The following is a 17414-nucleotide window of genomic DNA, read 5'->3' as shown; positions in this document are numbered from 1 at the left end:
GTAGAATCTTAGCCACAAGATTCAGAAAACTTTCACACACCCCCCGTCTCCTTTGTCCCGTCTCGGCAGTCTCAGACCACACCCTGCGCCTCACCTGTTATACAAAGGACGCTGGGAGATGTAGTCCTCCCCCCCCCCCGTCCCAGCATCTACCTGGAGCAAACTCCTAGGTTAGGTTTGTATTGAACGGCGGCTTGCAAAGAAATCAACAACTTCATTTATTCAAAGGGGCCACGTTCGAACCAAATAAGCACAAGTCTCCCAAGTTATCAGAGAGGACTATTATGGTATCATAGCTGTCAAGTTTCGGATTTGAAAATAAGGGATCAGCACCCTCAGTCCACGCCATGGTAATCCCCCCCAGGCTACAAATTAATTTACAGCAGGCTACACACCATCATCTTTCCCCACATTCATATGTGGGATTTGACTGGAGTAACACATGACTGGAAAGGTTTGCAGTTCCACAAACATAGGTGTGCACTGCCTCAAAATAAAAAGAAGTGAACAAAAAAAGCCTCACTAGGGGGGCATTACTAAAAAAAATGTCAACTTTGTAACCAGAGGTTCAACTGAATAGAATCTGAATCACATGCAGCACAAGGCCTATGCAGCCTCAACTTAAGGTGGCTCCTGGCCTGGCTTTTTACACACCCCAGCTGACTGCACAACCTGGCCTTTGGAAAGGCCATATAGACAGATGCCTTTAGCTTCTGCACCCCTCCTTTGCACACCTGTCAACCCAACCACATAGGCATTTTCCACAACAGCTCCGCAGCACAAATCCCTTCTGCAGGTAGGCACCCATGCGCAATAAATGCGCTCCGCTCCCCACAGCAGACCCATGCTCCATCGCCCTCTTGAATTTCCCCTCTGCAAGCTGCATCCATGGATAGAACATTGCACCTAAATATTTCCATTCTGCACAACGCGCAGCATTTGCATGACCCCCTCCTGACAGCACCCACACACAGATATAAAAGTTTCCAATATATATAAAAAAACATAATAAAACATTAAACTTTTTAAAAAAAAAAACTTCCCTGTACAGGATTGCCTTTAGATGGCTCAGGGGTTGGATAACTCCATACCCTCCAACATTTCTCCAATGGAAATAGGGACATCCTAAGGAAAAGTAGGACATTCCAGGATCAAATCAGTAACCAGGATGGCTTCTCTAAAACAGGGTCATCCCTGGAAAATAGGGACACTTGGAAGGTCTGTGATACTGCTTTAGATGTAAAGTTCAGATGGGGTTTCTGCATAGCTACACTTTACAGGAAACTTCGCTCTACATATGCTTGCCTCACTAACAGGATATACTACACTGCAACCTATATCAGATTTATACTAAAGTAACAAGCTTCTATTTCCCCCAAAGAATCTTGGGAACTGTAGTTTGGTGAGACAGCACTAACAACTCTGCCAAATAACCTATTCTCCCTCAGGACTATTCCCAGGATTCCCTGGGAAGAGGAAATGTCTGATGAACCAATTTAAAGGTGCAACCTTACATTTGCTAACTTAGGAGTAAACCCCATTGAACTCAGTGGGATCTCCTTCCAAGTAAACATATTTATGACTGCACTGTGCACCTATGAACTTAGACCTGCTACTGCAGTGTGTTGTTGGACTCCAACTCCCATCAGCTGCCCCAGTCAGCATGAACAATGGTCAGGAGCGATGGGAGTAGTAGTCCGATAACATCTGGAGGGCCCCAGGTTCCCTATCCCTGATGTAAACAAAATGCTGATTCCTAGGGAAACTTGAGGGAATGGGGAATGGTAGAAAGGGGGAAGAAAGTGGAATTATACTTCAAATAAGCTTTTTAAATAATGGAAAATAAGCAGTTCTAACATAGCATTGGTCTGGCATTTTATAAGAACTAGCAAAAGAAACACAAAAATGTGTTCATCTCTACCATTTCCAACAAGTGTAATCTACCAAGTGCAACGTATGAACCCAACACGATGACTTGGTGCGATACAGGAAATTGCGTCTTCCTGTCACATGGGTTTGCCACTAGCATCTCCACAGATAATCAAACAAAAACCCACAGCTAGGATGAAGACGCTGTACTTCCGTTTGGTTCTCTAATCCACAGGAGAGCTGTATCGCCAGAACTGTACTTCAGGTTGACTGGATTTGGTGTGGTGCTGTATTGGTGATACATGATAAGAAGCTAAAAGGACAAGGGGTGAGTTGCTTCCTTTTTCAGAGGCCGCATGCAACACCATACATTTAAATCACATTTAAAGCACATGACTTGCCCCAAAGCATGCTGGGAACTGTAGCTTGTCAAGGGGTGCTGAGAATTGCAGCTCTCTGAAGGGTGAACTATAGTTCCCAGGATTCTTTGGGGGGGGTGAGCCATGTGCTTGTGTATGGTGTGTATACATGCAAGAGTACAAAGTGAACGTGTAGCCTTTATTTCACCAGGAATAGCACAGACAGGGGTGAACAGTTGTTCTTCTGTGTCCAGCTGACCCACATAGATGTGTGAAAATCCTGTGAGAGGGAACAGCCACCTAGGGAAAAAACAGAAAGTAAAATTAAGTACCAGTCATATTGTTTTCTCTCTCTTCCATTTCCTCTCAGTGGTGGTTACTCAGCAGACAGCTGATCTGAGGACTGGGGCTGTCTGTGTAAACTGGAACGTGAACAGAACTGCACCCAATAGCTGCAAGTTGGCTCTAACTGGTGCACATTGTTAATCACAACACAGGGTTAGGATAACAGTAAACTGAAGGCCTATTGATGCTTCCTTTCTAGAGTTGCACTCTAGGAAAGAGGCACCAACAGCTATTAAATACAGCATGATCTTAGCATGGTGTAACCCCCCCCCCCAATACTAAAATTTGCCCCATCTTTTTTTTAAAATGGGCTGTGGTATGTTTTTAGGAGGCTGTTCAAGATTCTGGGGTTGTTGGTTATTTAAATGCTTCACCACAATATGCACCTTTAAATGTGAAACAGTCATTTTATCATTTCACTGGCAGATGTTGAAATCCTAATTTACTTTGGGTATCGTCCCAATTTCCTGTCAAACATGAAGTGGAACAAATTAGAATTTAGGCTGTGGTTGCGGCCTAAAAGGCAGTCATGGGACATTAGGAGTGTTGTGTGGGTTTTTTTGTGGTCTGCAACTAACAGATAAATTCAAATGATAATAGAGATATCAGGTATTCAGGTTGAGGGGAATTTTTTTTAGTTCAGACCTGGGGGCTAAATTCAGCCTTCCAAGCCTCTCTTTATGGCCCCTGGTATTCTTCCTAGGCCATATTATTCACCAACCCTGCTCTGTACCCACCCCCCTAGTGTTTTTGCGTGGCTCGGAAAGTGTCCTTGAATAGAGAAAATATTGTTTGTTTGCCTGGATAGAGAGGTGTGCATCTGTATGTAGAAGCCTTTGAGTTTTGTATGGCTGGAATGCAGCCAATTGTATAAAGGCAAAGCTGTGTACACATTACCATTTACTCTGGCACCAGTGCGCTTCCACCGCTGGTGTTTGAAGCCATCCATGTACAGATGCTGGCCACAATCAACATCTATCCTGTAGTTCAGGCATAGGCAAACTCAGCCCTCCAGATGTTTTGAGACTACAATTCTCATCATCCCTGATCACTGGTCCTGTTAGCTAGGAATGATGGGAGTTGTAGTCCCAAAACATCTGGAGGGCCGAGTTTGCCTATGCCTACCAGTGTAGTTTCTTGAGAAATATGGCTGTTTGATGCATTTCTCCTCAAACCAGCTCCTATCTGATTTAAAAACATAAGCCACATTCTCAAAAATTTGAATTAATTTGGTTATAATTTGTTTAAAAATTATGGAAAATCAATAAAATAATTTGGCAAAAAGAGAGAGAAAAACCATAAGCCACATTCACTTCACAGTTACGCTGAGGTGAGTGCATTTGAGACATCCATTGCGCATGCACAGATGACAGCTTCATGAATAGGAGTTTGGGGTGGTGGTATGGTAGCTGTGGTCACAAGGGAAACAAATAAAGTAATGTTCTGTGGGTAAAGATATCCCTGCTCCCTCTCTGGTGTGCAAATGTGACTTAAAATGCAGCAAGGGGGAAACAACCTCACTGCTTTATAAGCCACTGATTTGTACATAGCCCAAGAGTCACATCTACTTTTTGCCTCTGGCCCTGCTCACCTTCCGTCCTCCAGAGGGTTCTGACCTCAGGCTAAAAAAGGTTTCCCACATCTGGTTTATTCTGTGCCCAGGTCCCCGCACCTTATCACATGCACACTTGTTCCAGGAATCTCAAGCGATGGATGGCACCCAGATCCTGAGGAACAGACTTGTCCAGCACGATGCTCTTTCTGATTCCAGCACAGAAGACTCCTTGGAGGAACTGGGTAGCCAGGAGTTGCTGCTTAGGGACTTGCCCTGCTCCATGAAGGAGAAGCGCCTCCTCAGGTCTGGAGCAAGGTCACATGGGAAAACATCCTTAGTATGTACTTGATTGTAATTGTGCAGGCTGGTTGCTAAAACCACACAGTACTTGGCAAGAAAAGGTACCCATTTTTGTTCCCCCTTCCCTTCCTTCCCAAAACAGAGCTGGTTTGTTTCTATAGATAGATCACTTTAACCCAACCAGGTGGTATAAAAACCTGTGGATTTTTGGTAGCCAACTGTACAAAGGGAAGAGTCACAGTCATTGTTCCACTCACAGTTGCCCTTGGCCAGGCTTTGTCCCGGCATGAGGCAGGTAAGTGCAGATATTCCACCGGAAGATGGGGTGGGATGTGTGGTCCTCTCCTAACCTCATCTCCCAAAGCTTCACTGATTCAGAAGGCCCATTGTAAACTCAACCCACTCTCCCTTGCACAGGCAGCTGAGAGCATCCGCAGGGAGAGATGTGTCCTGCTGGGTGGTCTGGAGACAAAGACAATCCAGGGCCCAGAAGCAGTTTCAAGAAGGAATCTGGAACCTTGTCAGGATCTTCCAGCTCTGGAAGCCTTCCCTGGATGAGATTGAAGGTAACAGTAGGAAATGGTTTTTCACCTTTAAAAGTTAATCTACCCAAAGAATGTCACTGGGGTATCAGTTCGGTCCAGTGGCAGCAAACAAGGTGGGGCTACTTCTAAAGGGAAAATGGGTGGGATCAGAGGCAGATTTAGGTGAGCACAACTGGTTCAGTCAAACTGGGTGCAGAACCTCGTGGGCAATGCAGGGGACACTGCAATTATGCTTTAGAATGGAGTGCAAGAGGCTGGGGGTGCCAAATTTAGGCATTGCACAGGACACCCCTGGTATTTGAAACACAGGGTCCACCACTTGTAGGACGTCAGATCAACAGCTGCACTTGAAGAAAATATAAAGTTCTCTCTGTGTTGAGAAGGGACTTGGTTTTATAAATGGCAGGGGCTGCTTATTATATATACTAAATACAGTGGTACCTTGGGTTACAGATGCTTCAGGTTACAGACTCTACTAACCCAGAAATAGTACCTCAGGTTAAGAACTTTGCTTCAGGATGAGAACAGAAATTGCGCGGTGGCAACGGGAGGCCCCATTAGCTAAAGTGGTGCTTCAGGTTAAGAACAGTTTCAGGTTAAGAACGGACCTCCAGAACGAATTAAGCTCTTAACCCGAGGTACCACTGTACAACAACTGGACTACTGATAACCTGTCTCTAACTGGTGTGAGGCAAGGGAGACCTCTGCAGGCTGGTTGACCGCATGGTTTGGGGAGAAGAAAAATAAATACCGTAAATCTTGCTTTCCTCTAGCAGAGGGTAACCATGGAGTTGTGGATTTGTTGTGTATATTAGGAAGGGGAGGCAGTTTGTAAGGCTGCCACTTCTAAATAAACTACAGTGGTACCTCGGGTTAAAAACTTAATTCGTTCTGGAGGTCCGTTCTTAACCTGAAACTGTTCTTAACCTGAAGCACCACTTTAGCTAATGGGTCCTCCCGCTGCCACTGCGCCACCAGAGCACAATTTCTGTTCTTATCCTGAAGCAAAATTCTTAACCTGAAGTGTTATTTCTGGGTTAGCGGAGTATGTAACCTGAAGCGTATGTAACCTGAAGTACCACTGTACCCACTTTGGTTATTATGCTCATAGATATGTGTGAACAGTTTCAAAATGCAAGATAACCTCTGCTTGACTGGCACTGAAGTAGACACAGCAGGCAGAATCCCCTGTCAGACCAGATAGGAACCAGCCACGTAGCAATACTACATGTGAATGAAGAAAGGGCTGTGGATCTGGGACAGAATTTATCCTGTGTGTCACTTTCATGCTCCCCATCCCCTCTGATGCCTGTCTGCTTGCCTTTCTGTGTTGCCCACTTTTGCTATCCTCTTCAACATACTGTACAGGGAACTTTGGTCCTGGCATCCAGTCCTACTTTACCTTCCTGAGGTTCCTGCTCTCCATCAACTTCCTGGCTGTGTTGCTGGCCACAGGCTTCATACTGTTGCCTGTTGCCATTTCTCAAAATACGACGATATTTCCTACAGGTCTGAGTTCAGGTGAGTCTCTGCTGGTACTTCCAAGAGCATTTGTGCTTTCCCCAACATCCCATCTGGATTAGATCCTATACTGACATCTAAGTGTCAGAGTGTCTAGTGCTATAAAGCTACCCAGTCTCCCCCCCCCCCCAGATCCTGAATGCATGAAGTACAGCAGTAACGTCAGTTATCGATCTGCCTGGCAACGATTCCAAGATATCTTCACCGGGGAGGTGAGTCTGCTGGAAATAGAGACTGGAGTTTACTGTGCTGGAGAGGGGAGGCCGATTGAGGGGCAAATGCTGCCTAAGCAAGTGGTTATAGATGGGGGTGCGTGTGTGAAGAAGAAGGATGGACAAAAATGGAGCAATTGGGAAGACAAATATAGCTTGGAGTGGAGCAGGAAGGATTGGATTAATGGCTGGTGGTTCTTATCCAAACTTTGTACTCACTGTTACAGGTGGGTAGCCGTGTTGGTCTGCCATAGTCGAAACAAAATAGAAAAGAATTTTCTATTTTGTACTCACTGCATTCTATTATTCAAACTTAGAAAGTCCTTAGAAAAGTATTATGGCAGTGGACAGGAAGCAGTGGCCCTCCAAGAGGCCCAGCCAGCATGGTCAATCAGTGGTTAGAGGTGAGAGGAGTTGGAGTCCTGCAAACATCTGAAGGACCCACAGGTTCCATACTCCTCTGCTATGAGTTGGGTTAATCTGCAAGCATAAGGCTGGCTTGTAATTTCCTTTTACGTTCCATCCTTAGGGCTCTCTGGAGTATTCGTACCTGTTTTATGGTGCTTATCATGTGGCACAGGATAGCAAGAACCACTACAACGTACACTTAGCATACCTGCTTAGCATCCTGGGATACTTCTTTGCCTGCCTCATTTGGATCCTCCGGCGGTAAGGGCCCTGATGATGGCTGAGACCCAGGCCTTTCTAGGCTTGACAGCAGGGGTTTGGAAAAGGGAGCAGGAGAGAAGCAAGAAGTTAACAGGGCAAGGTTGTGGATTCATGAATAGGGATTTACATGCACAATGGCTTATGATGACCCACTTAAAATGCTAACCCTTTCCTTGTAGTAATTCAGTAAGTTATATACTCCACATATCTCACATACAGTCAGAATAACATTTCTCTAACCCAAGGATGGGGAGCCTGTGGTCCTCCAGGTGTTACTGAAGTTCAGCTCCCATTGGCCCCATTGGAAGCTGTAATTCAGCAACATCTGGAGGGTTGCAAGTTCCCCAACTTGTGCTCTAACCTATTCCTGGCATGTTCAAATTCCCTGGGAATGGAAATTATACACTTTCTGTTGGGAGCATATCTCAGTGCCCAATCATTCTCACAGAGTGTTCGATCTAATCAGACATTGATGGGCAAAAAAAATTTCTTCTTCCTTCTTCACTCCCTACCTTTTCTCCAATAAGTCTAGCATTTATTCATGTTACAACAACATTCTGTTTGTTGAGATCCTGCCATAGTAGATCAGCTCAGTCTTCCTGTGACTCTGCATCCCTAACTCATTCCCATCAAATTTTCCTACTATTCCCAGAAAACATTCCTACTCTGAAGCATCACTAGGTAATCCTCCTCCAGTGGACCAAGCTAATATTCCTAAACTGTTGCATCTTTTCGGCCTTCATCACCCCCTGCAACTGATTTGCACACTTTCACATCATACCATACATCCCCATGCAGACTTGCAATCTCCTTCTTTCTGGAAACTGGGTGTTACTCCCATGTTGATTCACCCGCTGCAGTCACACAGTGGAACTTCTTATGCAACACACTGAGTTCTATATACTGCTCCGGGCAAAGGAATTAATTTTGCTAGGAGAAAAGTCTTGCTTGCCTATGACAATCTTCACTCCTGTCCCAATATTCAGGATTGTAGCCAGCATGGCCCGGTGGCAGATGCTGCGGTGGAAATTCAAACCATGTGTCAGTGCCAGGATCTTCACGGAGTGGGATTTCTGCATCCAGAGCCCAGAGGCAGCCACCCTCAAACAGAGAAATATTTACAATCACCTAAAGGTACATGAAAATTGCCTATGGGGTTTCATGATAATTTGATCATGTCCTCAAAAGTCCCACCTCTTTCACTGCGTCATCCTTTCAAGTATGTATACACATCCATTCATTTAAAAAATATTTTTTGATGAAACCTCAGCCATTGCCTAAATTTGGCTGAACTGAAACAAAACAAACAAACAAACAAAGATTGAATCCAATGCTGCACTAGTGGAGTTCTGCTTGCATAATGAGGCTTCCTTTTCTTGTCCTCCCACTGTGTACCCTCCGTCCAATCTGCTCTGGAAGGTCTCCCAACCCTCTGGAGCTGATTTTGAGGGGAAAGGAAGAGGAAGTTCTGTTGCATGCATAGAATATTGCACAAGTGGAGCTGCAGAATTTGATACAGGCGTCATTATTTTCTTTTATTCAGGCCCTGTGTCACTTCCTTGCTTATTTCACTTGCAAGTTAGGCAGCAACAATTAACACTACCTGTCTTGGGTGAAAGCAAAGAGAACAAGCATTTTAGGGGCAACAAGCAAAGGGAAACAGGAATCATACCCTTTAATTCCTGTTCCCACCTCAAAGGACATTTCCCGAGGCGACAAAGTATTGCTTTGCTTGTTTCAGTCATTCTTTCTCGCCTCAGATTATTATGTCCCTTCTGTGCTCAAGGTGTTATGGTTCTCCTGGGCCGTGCATGCCTACTAGATTGGCTGGCTATTCCCTCTCCTTTACATGCTGAAGCACTGGAAGCAAACCTCTCCTCTGCATGCTCAGCTGCACAAATAGCAAGTGACCAACTCGGTTTCTCTTCACAGATAGACCTAGCGGAGCAGATCCGGCATTTGCAGAACCAACAGCGCACACGGAAGCAGCTTGCTAAGCTCTACCTGCTACGCCTTCTGATCAATGGTGTCATCTTGCTGCTGACAGGGGCTGCTTTCTACTGTATCTACGCAGCCACAGAGTTTTCCCAGGGGCACAGTCAAGTAGGCCAACCCTTCATCCCTTGCCAGGGTCAGAGTGGGGCTGTGGGTGGCTGTACCTCAATCCAGAACTCAGCTGTATGCTCTTGGAGAACAGCTGCTGCAGCTGGACCAGGAATCTGAGATAGTGTGAGGGATTAAGCCTGACACGCATTAAGCAGAAGGTAAAAAGGTAAAGGACCCCTGACAGTTAAGTCCAGTCGCAAACGACTCTGGGATTGCGGCGCTCATCTCACTTTACTGGCCGAGGGAGCTGACGTTTGTCCGCAGATAGTTTTTCCGGGTCATGTGGCCCGCATGACTAAGCCGCTTCTGGCGAAACCAGAGCAGCCCATGGAAATGCCGTTTACCTTCCCACAGGAGCAGTACCTATTTATCTACATGCTTTCGAACTGCTAGGTTGGCAGGAGCTGGGACTGAGCAACGGGAGCTCACCCCGTCGCGGGGATTCAAACCGCCGACCTTCCGATCGGCAAGCCCTAGGCTCAGTGGTTTAGTCCACAGCTCCACCCGCATCCCTAAGCAGAAGGTACTGCTCTGAAAATTCATTAAGTTTGGTGGTCCTGACTTTTTGCACTGTGTTTTGGCACTGAGTGGTCAGGAAATATTCCTCTATGTTTTGATTCTAGGCACAAATGTGCCTCCCCATAACAAATCCATCTCTGTACTTCCAGAAAAATGCTGCCAGCCTTGATGTACTGAGCCAGTACCTGCCACCAGTGGTCATCTCCATAGTGAATGTTATCCTGCCTTTACTTTTTCATGTCTTGACCCAGTTGGAAGGCTACTCTCCTAATACTGAAGTCAACCTCACCCTGGTCAGGTAGGTGTTCTCATCTTGGTGGGGAACCTGGGGCAGATATATTTCCTGTGGTATAAGGGGTTTGCAGGGTAGGCCTTAAATTACTTTGAGCAGCAAGCAGAGCTTTTTATGCTTTGTTTTAGTTTCGCTATTCTCTCTTTCTAAGTTGGGAAGCACTAGCTAGTCCAGCCAGTCATCAAGCCCAATATCCTTCATTGTAAATATGGCAGTGAAAGTATAAGGGAAGAAGCAGAACAATCAAGAAGGGGTTGATACCCCTTACAATGGCACAATGATTCAAGCGGGCAAACGGGAATGCAGTAAAATCAATATTTCCCGAGACAGGCAGGTGCCGACAGCAACAATAAATATTTTTAAAATGTGTATTTTATTGATTCCCGTTGACAAATACTAAACACAAAGAAAACTTGAAGAGTGCAGTTCAAAAAATATTATTATATTTTCAGGGGAAATGCAGTCATGTAATGTATGTGTTTATGAACATCAGCAATGCATTTCTAATATACCTTAGTTCTTTTATTGTCAAAATTCCCCGTTCCTTTGTCTTCCTAAACTAATAGGATAGTAGTTGACTAAATTGTGCTCAGAGTAAACCCTTCGAAATAAATGGCTCATTTAGATCTACTCTGAGTAAAACTTAGTTGAATGCCCCTCATAACAATTACAATTATAATACCCTAACCCAAAGAACAACCAAATATATACAGATTTAAGATATGCAATGCAGCAGCTGTTCTAAAAATATATTGTGGAACATTAAAAAGATCCGGATCTTTCAGAAGTTTTGAAGTGCAAAGTGCATCAGGACCAAGCAACACCCCACTTTAGGGACAGATGTGTGGGGAAATGTGTGGTAAGATGGATATTTGGATCCATTCATGGTCAGGTGGTAATCTCAAGCACTGGCTTATATGGTAGGATTAGTGGGGTGGAAACCAAGTGTAAGGTGCAGGCCCGATCTCTCTTGTGGTCTCTCGCAGGTGTGTAATCCTGAAACTGTCCAGCCTGGGAATGTTCATGTTCTTCTTGGGACGCAGAGTGCTATGCATAGGGAGCAGCAGTGCTCCTCAGTGCCACCAATGCGGTTACAACAAACTCTATCAGGTGACATGGGAGTGGATGGGATATTTCAGCTGAACTTTTCCTGTTTAGAGCAAATGTGGCCCAGACATAATGTGTTTGGATATGAAGTATTCTAAAGCAAGGTGTAAGATCTCTGGTTCGTTGCTCATGAGTAACCAGCCGATTCCGTTGCTTCTTTTTATAGTTTTATTGTGCAGAAACTATTTACAGTGCAGAGCTAACAAATACATGTCTGTATCATCCATCAGCAGAATCCGGGAGTGCCCCTTTCCGGTTACCCCCCCCCCAGCAAAAAAGACGCAGGATGCGGAATCTCCTTCTCCTTGCCCTACGTGGCACCCCTCTGCACAATTGGGGTGACGGAAGTGGCGTGCCGCCCTCTGCGCCCGCGGGGCAAGGGCTCTCTCACCTCCCTAGAGCCTTCGCTGCCCGTTCCCTGAGAAACCTCCCCTTCCTCGCTTGAGGTCTCATTGCTGCCCCCAATGGATGAACGGGGCTCTCTGTAACGTCCCAAACCTCTGTCACCCTCACTGTGCTGTTCCCTGACACAAGGTATCATTAGCCTGCATGGCAAAGAGCTACTTAGCCTTGACTTGATGCAGTGACAAAAGTATACTTCACCTTTAAGCACCGAGCTGCATGCCGGTAACTTGGTTTTCAATTTCTAGAATGGCTCTTCAGCTGTCTAGACATCTTTGAGTATTCCTTTTCCTGGTATTTCTTTTGTCTGCGTGTCGATGTATCATTTTTCACTTATTTTGCAGATTCAAACTCCCCACCCCCACCCTGTTCCCTTGTTTGATCCCAATTCCAGCAATGAGGAAAGCCTGGTTGATCATTAGCAATTAAATTCCACCTGATTTGGGGTTATTAATGCATAGCTGTAAACGTTTCACTTTTTTTAAAGGCAAATTCCCTTATTCTGAATAGGATTCCTCGCAAGAAAAGGGAAAAGTTGACAGCTGTGTTAATGTGTTAGAAATTTGCAACTTATACAACAATTCTCCATACATTCTATTACCTATATAACGTATTGTGCATGCTTAATGTGAACTTAGCTTTTCTTTCTTTCTTTTGCATTTAACACCATATACTGTGCTATGCTTATAATAATATGCCTGACATGTCTAGGATTCCTTTCCCCCCTTCTCTTTCTTTCCCCCCCTTCCATATACTCATCATAAGCCATTATCTCTCTCCTGATTGTGCATGCAGTGCTGGGAAACCCACATTGGACAAGAGATGTACAAGATGACCCTCTTCAGTTTCTTGACCACCTTGGCATCTGCTTTCCTTATCAGCCTACCCCGGAGGTGAGGCAAGAGATCGTAACTAATTCTAGTGCCCCTACTCTTCTGGTTTCCTTGATTCTTGGCCTGACCCAGGGCTTTTCTTTCCCATACTTACCTTTTGCCTGCTCTTTCCAGGCACAGGTCTGCACTCTAAAGCTCTGTGTCTAAGCACATCTTCTATGTTCCAGAGCTTTCCCTGTGAAATCTTTAAAGCTGTATCGGAGCAAATGGCTATTCGGGTTTTCCATGGATTGTCGTGTGCTCCAATTGAGCTTTAAAGAGTGGGTTTTCCTGGGAAAGCTTGAACAAAAAAAAAGGGGGGGGTGCTTGGATGCAGAGCTTTAAAGTGTGGACAGTCCCTGGAAAGCATGGAGGGAATTTAAGTGTGGTTAAGCCCTCATCCAGCCTTTTCTTTCCACAAATGGGCAAACCATTCCTTCCTTGGGAAAGTATTATGTATAGCCAACATGATGCATGCCATACATTGTTAGACTATAACTCTAATTGTCGCTGACCACTGGCTAGATTGGCTGGAGGTGATAGGAACTGGAGCCAAAAAAACACACATACCCAAAAGGCACCACATTGACTACCCCTGATCTACAGGTATTTATCTCTTCTTCCTGCCTCCCAGTAGTGATGCCAGGTGGTCCAGTTGCAGGATAGCTGTCATTGGGTAGATGCATGCTCTGCATTCAAAGCATATTCAACACACATGAACTTCCCCAAAGAATCCTGGGAACTGTACTTTGTTAAGGATGCTGGAAATTGTAGCTCTGTGAGGGGGAAGCTTGACTTCTATGGGCGAAGTCATATGCTTTAAATGTGCGGATCTGCCCATTGTATTGTTGTTGACTGCAGGGTGCTTTTACTAAAGGAGAATAAGCATATGTGCTCCCTTTGCAAAAGAGGCAGAATTCAGTGGCATGATACCCAGCTGCACTCTCTCTCTCTCTCTCTCTCTCTCTCTCTCTCTCTCTCTCTCTCACTCTCTCTCTCTCTCTCAGACTGATTGCTAAGCATTCCTCCTGTGGACTGGCTCAGTGGCTTGGCAAAGAAGAGTTCCTGGTGCCTCACAATGTACTGGATATTGTAGCAGCTCAAACAGTCATATGGATCGGGATTTTCTTCTGCCCACTTCTGCCTTTGCTTTCCTGTGTCTTCGTCTTCTTCACATTCTATATAAAAAAGGTCAGTGGCATGCGGTCATTGGACTAGGGGGACCAGGGTAGTCCCCTAAATGTTCCCCTGGCGCCTCATTCCCAAAGCCCGGGAAGCTTCTGCCTGGCTTAGGGAAGGAGGCGCGATGTTCACGGGTGCGACATCAGCCCCGCCCCAATCGCCCTTGCAAGCTGGTGTCTCTTGCCCTAACTGTTCCCCTATGAAAAATTTCACCGCACACTACTGAAAAAGGTAAAGGTTGTGTATACATGTGTGTATGTGTGGGTGTTTGAGAGTACACACAAAGAGTACCTATCATGCCCATCATGTGGGTTGTGGATCCGGACCTATCTATTTTGAGCCCCTCATCCTCTTGGCTTGTACCATGCCAGGGAAGATGGCCATGATCCTGGCTAAGGGACTGTAGAGGAGTCTGGGAGTTACAAATTCTCAAACCAGAGAAATTGCTGGTAGTAGCAAGCAACCCACACAGGAAGACCAGAGGTGGAGGGTAAGGAACTTGCTTCTCTGAACTCAACTCTCTTGGAGGCAGTCCCACCCAGACTCAGACCTTCACTTTGGTGGTTACTGACCTCATCCTGCCCACAGCTGTTGCTTGCATGTATGCATTTGAAGCCATTGAACCTGGCTGTAGCAGGTCGGATGCAACCTGGCCCTGGGTACTGTGAACATCTGGACTGCATATCACTCATAATTTAAAGCACCCCCACAAAAAAGTAATCATGGGAACTGTCATTTCTTAAGTTTGCTGGGAATTGTAGTTGTGTGAGGGGTAAACTGCAGTTCCCATGATTCTTCATGGGGTGTTTCAATATATGTTTGCAGCTCTGATGTGAAGGCTTTAGCAATATACCTATTTGAAAGTGGTATTGAGCTGTTTGGCTTTGGGGTCAAGGAGCCACATGTGTTGGGGGAACTGAAGTTGCTGGCTGAATCCCAGGAAGTATGGTGTAAAAGCAACTGCTTCCTAATGAAGGCCCTTCACTCTCTCTCTCCCCACCCCAGGTCATCCTTCTGCAAAGCCTCATGGGTTTTATATCTCTGGAAATGTGTGAGGATGCAGGAGGCGTGCTCACTCACTCTCTTTTTCTCACCCACAGTACACCTTATTCCAGAACTGCCAGCCTTCAACTCAGCTGTTTCGAGCATCCCGTTCTAAATTCCTCTTCCAGATCATGCTACTCTTAGGCCTTTTCCAGGCCTACGTCCCTCTGGGCTATGTCATCAGTAGGTGAGCTGAGGGGTGGGGAGCTAAAGGGTTGAGCATGTTAAGAGCACAGGGGTTGATGAAGCCTATATTCTGACAGTCATTCTTTTTCCTCCCAGGGTCTCTCCTTCCCAAGCTTGTGGGCTCTTTACTAATTATTCAACTCCATGGGAGGCAGTACCTACGGCTTTGTCCCATTTACCCATGTCAACACAACGTGCCTTGAGCTATGTGACATCCAATGTCTTTTGTTTCTTACTTCTGATGGTACTCAGGTGGGTACTTTGGGAGGGATGTGGGTGGAGCAATACCAAAGGAGGGAGGGCTGGCCATATGTTGTTGAATTATTTGCAAGGCAAGCAACCTCCTTGTTTCTTGGCCTGGACCCTGTTGGAAAAGTGGTGTGTTACCGTCACTGGCCTTACCAGCCACAGCCTCCATGGCTCCTTTCAAGCTAAATCTGACCATCTGCCTGACCACTCAGGGCCACTTGAGCAAGAGACGTTGAGCAAGAGACCTGTCCTCTATAAACACTACTTCTTCTACTGCTTCACTCCAAAAGGAAGGTGGCTCAAGCACACCTCAGTGTTGGATTGTGATCAGTGTGTGTAATTCCAATGGAAACTTTGTCACTAATGAAAAAGGAGTGTAGCTTCCCCCCCCCCCTCTTTTAGTTAATGAAAGTCCCGTAGTTCTGGAAAATGAAGAGTCACATCTGAAAAAATTACTGCACCAATATTTTAGGAAATGTCAGAGTCCTGGCAGGCCTCTGTGTAACTACACATGACAGTGTAGCTGTGGATCCATTGAGTGGTCTGGAAGCAGATGCTGCAGCTGAACTAAGCAGGTGTGGAGCTGGTCAATCCCTTGTATGGGAGACCAGTATAATAGTCAAGTGATAAGGATGGAATTTTTTAATAGCATCAGCATCAGACATTTGCTAGCACACCTGATCATCACTTTGATGCCTTGATGTTACTAGCAGGACCCAACTACAAATGCTCTAAAAGAGATTGCTATTTCTCAGTTTAACCTTGATTAAATTTAACCTAGCAGATGGTAATGTACTCACCCAGCCTTTTGCAGGTGGCATCCCGTTTCCCTGTCTGGCCTGGTGTATAAGTGGGAACCAAGATTCCACAAACTATTGGTGTGATAGCCTCTCTTTTTCTTCCGTAGCCTCATCCTTACAGTGTATGTTTCTCAGGTGCAAGCAAACAGACACATCATTGAAAGGCTCAAGAGGCAACGTGTGCAGGTAAAGTGGTCCTGCAATGTTACAGAAGGATGCCAGGTGGCGTGCAATAATCATGCACCTCTGGTAACCTGTCACTGTGTGATGATCTGTTCTCTGGCCCATGTAATGTTAGGTTATGTACTGTAACCTGTTTCTCCTTTTGCTCCTCTGTCCAGTGTGTCAAGGAGAAATGGTGTTTGGTGAGGAAGCTGGCTCAGCGGCTGGTGAAACAACTGTGAGTTGGGTTGCAGGGGGGAAAGACCTCCCAGAGGATGAAAACTTCTGGTGGCAGGGCAACAGGCAGGAAAAAATGGTTTTGCTCCTGAAGAAAGCAAAGACCACAGAATGGTCAAAGCATATCTGGATTAAAGAAGCAAGAGAAGCCCCCGAGTGTGATTTGAACATTATATCCTGGAAGACCTCATTTTCTTGTGAACACAAGTTTGCTTATAGTACTACCCCATCATACCCTTTATCTTTTAAATAGTTACAATACATAATTTTTCACTGTGCATACAGGTCCCTGGGATGTGCATTTGATACGTAATATCATATCTTCCCTGTGAGTTGCTGTACCTTATTTGGCCAACTTCATATTAGAACAAGTTCCCGCAAGCCTGAAAATGATGTTTTGGGTAAAGAACAAGGTGTATGGCAAGAATATATACAGCTTTATCATGTCAAAGTAATTCTAATTCAACAAAAAACTGAAACTGAGTATGTCACCAGTCCTCACTGAGGTGGATTGCTTACTAACTGGAACATGATCTTTTGGTATTGCAAAATAAAACAAATGCTTTGTCTAATAAATGTCAAGAGGGCATGGGCATATGAGTCGTGTGTTGTACACAATGTGGATCAGATTGACAAATCACATGAAGAGTTCTGCATAACTTGGAAGCTTGCATAGTCCTAAACCAACATACATCAATCTGTCAAAACAGTGGTTTTCAACCAGTGTGCCCTGGGGTACTTTGAATGGTGGTCAGGGGTGCCGCAGGCAACACTTGCCTCTGCCCCTCTTTCCTTCACTCCCTCCTCTGATACCCTCTCACATAGCGGCTGTTGGTTGCAGCAGCCCTGGCTACAAGCTTCCCAGGGGATTGGTGCCTTGG

At 45.4% G+C, this 17414-nt stretch overlaps 1 protein-coding gene across 1 annotated transcript; it reads left to right on the top strand.

Moving 5' to 3' along the window:
* The first annotated feature begins 1930 nt into the window (after positions 1–1930).
* On the top strand, positions 1931–17109 carry TMC8 (transmembrane channel like 8). Its single transcript, XM_033139068.1, has 16 exons — positions 1931–2197; positions 4271–4431; positions 4846–4994; positions 6342–6494; positions 6627–6706; positions 7236–7375; positions 8362–8509; positions 9308–9478; positions 10150–10298; positions 11279–11402; positions 12597–12694; positions 13681–13864; positions 14956–15086; positions 15182–15337; positions 16242–16320; positions 16476–17109. The coding sequence occupies exons 2-16, from the start codon at positions 4283–4285 to the stop codon at positions 16536–16538; spliced, it is 1974 nt and encodes a 657-aa protein (XP_032994959.1). The 5' UTR covers positions 1931–2197; positions 4271–4282; the 3' UTR covers positions 16539–17109.
* Positions 17110–17414: the final 305 nt, after the last annotated feature.

The sequence above is a fragment of the Lacerta agilis genome, chromosome 2 (genome assembly GCF_009819535.1).
Source record: "Lacerta agilis isolate rLacAgi1 chromosome 2, rLacAgi1.pri, whole genome shotgun sequence".
Classification (NCBI taxonomy): domain Eukaryota; kingdom Metazoa; phylum Chordata; class Lepidosauria; order Squamata; family Lacertidae; genus Lacerta; species Lacerta agilis.
The sequence above is the reverse complement of the archived record's forward strand: the minus strand, read 5'-3'. Positions and strand labels throughout refer to the sequence as shown.